This window comes from Entamoeba dispar, genomic scaffold (genome assembly GCF_000209125.1).
Source record: "Entamoeba dispar SAW760 scf_1105229457953 genomic scaffold, whole genome shotgun sequence".
Taxonomy (NCBI): Eukaryota; Evosea; order Mastigamoebida; family Endamoebidae; genus Entamoeba; species Entamoeba dispar.
In genome coordinates, this window is record NW_001852950.1 from 8769 (window position 1) to 12854 (window position 4086).

The following is a 4086-nucleotide window of genomic DNA, read 5'->3' on the forward strand; positions in this document are numbered from 1 at the left end:
AATTTATATATCCTCATTAGTTTCATCTTCATATCTTTGTTCATTTAATAGAGTATAATTATTTAGTTAGTTCATTATTTTTACATTGTTAAGTTGAATATCTATTATGTTTGATGTATTGATATAATTCATATTTGGTAATATAATTTGAGATTCTTTAATTAAATGTTTATATGATTCATTTTTTTATTATATCATCAAGTAATTTGTATATTTCAATTAAATTATATATTTTCTATCAATTAAAATTAACATTATATCACAACTTGACATTGATTTAAATTATTTTGATGACCATGTTGATAAATCAATCCTTTCTTATTTTCTTTTTCTATAATCATTGTTACTCTTTTATTTTTAATATTTTTGTCATTTATCTTTCTTATTAATTCTATATTTATCATACTCATTATGACTAACATGATACATATTCATATTCAATACAAAATAATAAAGTTATATTTATTAATGTCAATAATATATAATTTATTTAAATAATGTGATAATTTCTCATATTCTTTAATGATAATACTTACAATTGTATTTCTTAATTGATTATTGATTGAATAATTAATAGAATGATTATATGATTCAAAAATGTTGATGTTGAATATTAAAAATCTTTATTAATCATATGATATTGTTACTGTAAATTAATGTTCTTTATTTGATTTCTCTATAATATATTAATCACTACTGATTCTATATGTATTAATACTATTCTTTTGATTTGTATTTCTTTATAATATATTTATTTATCATTTTACAAAATATTTACAATTAAATTTATTTTATGTATTGCTTCTACCATATTTGAAATTTTTACAACTTCTACAGTGATTATATTTATTAATACTACATCATTATTACAATGGTTATTCTTTTTTCTATTTTATTATAAGAAAATATATTATTTGCAATACGAAGTATGCATTTATAATGAACAAACTTATTTAATATTTGTTTATTGTTGTTATCATTTAGAAATGAATTTTACATCATTTAATTATCATACTCGAAAATGATATATCTTTATTTATTTTAATAATTAGTAAATTATCATGTATTTCATGTGTTTTTTTAATTTAATATTCTTGTTATTATATTATTCTTTTCTCATATAATGGTTATAGAAAATATCATTATTATTTATTAGAATAATAAAATTTTCAATCAATTCCAATCAGTTTTAGTGAATATTTAAATATAGATAATGAATAGAGAATAAATCTAATTATAGTAAATTTTCATTTATTCTCTTATTTACCATATGTATATTATTATGAAATGAATGTGATAATAAATAATATGATATATAATATATAATAATGTTTATTCAATTATCTTCCTTGAATAATAGATTTTGAATTTAAAATACTTGCAATATCACAATATCATTTCTATTCATTGTATTTATTTAAATAGAGTATTACAAATAATAAATATATAATTAAAATGAATAAATAATTTTAGTTCATTTATATGATTGTTTTATTTCCATTTATTATATAATTCAAATGATACATAACACTTTCTTATTAAATAATTTACATTAAATTAGTTTATTATTAATATTTTTAATGTTATAACTATTCTTTTTGAAATAACATTCAACACTTACTCATAAACAAAAACATAAATATGAATGAAAACACTCAATATATAAATCAAATCAGATGAAATAATGAAATTAATAATAACATTATGATAAAAAGAATTAAATTACTTATTAAATCTAACAAATAATGATATAAATTATGATATTTTATTTTTCATTTCAATAACTAATTAAAAATGATAACAACATCAATAATAATAACATTAATAAAAAGAAACATCAATACATTAAAATAAAGTTTGATTTATTCCAAATGAATACCAATAGATAATATCAATGAAAATATTTAATATAAAGAAAATTGAGCGTAATTTAGCCAATTTTTAATAAGTCAAATTTTTCATTATTTTTTTGCCACTACAATTTTAAAAAGATCAATTTCTCTTATTGGTATAAGATATTTTTATCAAAAATTATTTAATTTAATTTATCCTAGAATGTTTCAATTTTTTCATTTAATTATATATTCTACTTATTCATCTGTTAATTTACTTATTTCTTCATTTATATTCATATATTATGTTATTTCTTCTATTAATACTTTGTTTATCATTTGTTTCTTCTTTCTCTTATATTTCTTTCTAAATGATATGTATTTTATTTTGTTTGAAATTCTGTTATTTGTTGTTTATGATTTGTTTTCAAATATTCATCAACAATAATTTATATTTCTTTTCTTATTTTCTTTTTAATCTTCTATTTCTAATTTTTAGTATTAATTAAATATTCTTATTATTTCTTTTTTGTGTTTTCATTTTATTTTCATTTTATTATTCTTTATGTATATTTAATTATTGTATATTTATTGTTATTTAATAAGTATTTGATTTTGTTTATTTTTTATATTATTTTATCTTTAAATTTCATTTATTTTATTGACACTTTATTTTATTACTTGTTTGATTGTTAACGTATGAATAATTAGAATTTTTAATTTTATTTAATATATTGAAATTACTCTTTGTTATTTATTTATCATTCTTTGTTTTTGATTATTATATTTTGGTTTTGTCTATTTCTCTTCTATTTTCTTTTTATTATCTCTATTAGTTCTTTTTTCTGTTTATTTCTTTATTATTAATATTTTATCTTTATTGATATTATTTATTTTATTTTCATCATTAATACATATTTCTTTTAATTTAATTATTTAATTTCATTAACATAGAGATTAAATTCACTAATTATAATTAATACATATAATTATAATTATAATTTTTTGATAATAAAATAAAATCAACTGATTTATTTGAATTTTAATCTTTATTATATAAATAATTACACAATCAAATTATATACTAATTGGTTGTTTATTTAACATTTATTCTGTTAATTGTTATGACTTCATTATATTTTTGTTATATTTGTTTCTTGTATTATTATTAATTTAACATTGTTTATGTTCAATTCATCAAATAAAGATTGATTTGAACTTGTTAATTCATAAATAACATTTCTAGATATTTCTATTATTATTCATATTCTCTCTGTTGTATAACTATTTATGTTTTGTGTTTTAATTATTTCTGATATTATATTAAATTTTATGAATAATTTTTGTATTTTCTTCATGTTATTTATCTTACCATTATTTATTTGTGTTTTAATATCATGATCTATTATTTTATTTTCTATTTTTATTTGTTTAATATTAATCATAAGTTAAATATGTGAACATATTATTAATAAATTATGTAAATTGTTAATCAATTAAATTTAATTCATTAACATACTTTTTAGATATTTCATTATATTTATTTTCATATTTTATTTCATTATTTTATATATTTTTCATTCTATCATCATTTAATATTAATTTGATTATTAACTTTAATATTTATTTTAATTTATTATGAATTGAAGTATTAATTATATATTTTATTTCTTTTTTTTTATTGTATTTTTCAATTCTATTTATCCATTCTTGAATACTTTTATTATCTTCTCTTTTTTGTATTCTATTTTCATATTTATTTCTTTTTTATTCATTTATCTTTATCCTATTTTATCCTTTATTTCTCACTCATTTTCTTACATATATGTTATACTTTTTTCTTTTCCATTTCTTTTTCTATTTTATATTTATAATATTTCTTTTTATCTCTCAATATTTATTATTTATATTCATCTTATTCATTTCATTTTTTGTAGAGCAACATTCTTTTTTTTTAAAATAAACATATTGTTCTTTTGATATATTAAATATAATACTATTCTCTTATAAATATATTTATTATTTATTTTATCTATTCTATTTCTTGGTTTTTCTTAACCACTTCAAAAAGGGTATACCATTTTACATCACTATTCATAAACATCCTCGTGTCAATGCTGATTATTGATTTTATCATTATTTCAGTATTGATATCTTTCTATTTTAGATAATTATTTAAATATAACTTGTTGTAATTTTTATAGTTATTTTGTAGTGTTTGGTTCATAGCAATTTCCTCTCCCCCCCCCCCAAA

The 4086-nt window shown here is 15.8% G+C and overlaps 1 protein-coding gene across 1 annotated transcript, besides 21 other annotated features; it reads left to right on the plus strand.

Annotated features, from left to right (window-relative positions):
* Window positions 1-156: 156 nt before the first annotated feature.
* Window positions 157-260: a sequence feature (AT_rich).
* A 55-nt stretch (window positions 261-315) lies between these two features.
* Window positions 316-401: a microsatellite.
* Window positions 402-444: 43 nt separating this feature from the next.
* Window positions 445-499: a sequence feature (AT_rich).
* Window positions 500-739: 240 nt separating this feature from the next.
* Window positions 740-795: a sequence feature (AT_rich).
* Window positions 796-888: 93 nt separating this feature from the next.
* Window positions 889-916: a sequence feature (AT_rich).
* A 115-nt stretch (window positions 917-1031) lies between these two features.
* Window positions 1032-1170: a sequence feature (AT_rich).
* Window positions 1071-2280, plus strand: EDI_183650 (uncharacterized protein; the record flags this gene model as incomplete). Its single annotated transcript, XM_001734015.1, has 3 exons — window positions 1071-1074; window positions 1361-1409; window positions 1935-2280. 3 exons carry the CDS (start codon window positions 1071-1073, stop codon window positions 2278-2280), a joined length of 399 nt encoding a protein of 132 aa, XP_001734067.1.
* Window positions 1297-1330: a sequence feature (AT_rich).
* Window positions 1411-1582: a sequence feature (AT_rich).
* Window positions 1681-1834: a microsatellite.
* Window positions 2016-2049: a sequence feature (AT_rich).
* Window positions 2064-2199: a microsatellite.
* Window positions 2280-2362: a microsatellite.
* A 5-nt stretch (window positions 2363-2367) lies between these two features.
* Window positions 2368-2511: a microsatellite.
* A 34-nt stretch (window positions 2512-2545) lies between these two features.
* Window positions 2546-2736: a microsatellite.
* Window positions 2653-2835: a microsatellite.
* Window positions 2761-2936: a microsatellite.
* Window positions 2937-3079: 143 nt separating this feature from the next.
* Window positions 3080-3261: a microsatellite.
* Window positions 3262-3320: 59 nt separating this feature from the next.
* Window positions 3321-3468: a microsatellite.
* Window positions 3360-3534: a microsatellite.
* A 32-nt stretch (window positions 3535-3566) lies between these two features.
* Window positions 3567-3749: a microsatellite.
* A 30-nt stretch (window positions 3750-3779) lies between these two features.
* Window positions 3780-3864: a sequence feature (AT_rich).
* Between the last annotated feature and the right edge of the window lie 222 nt (window positions 3865-4086).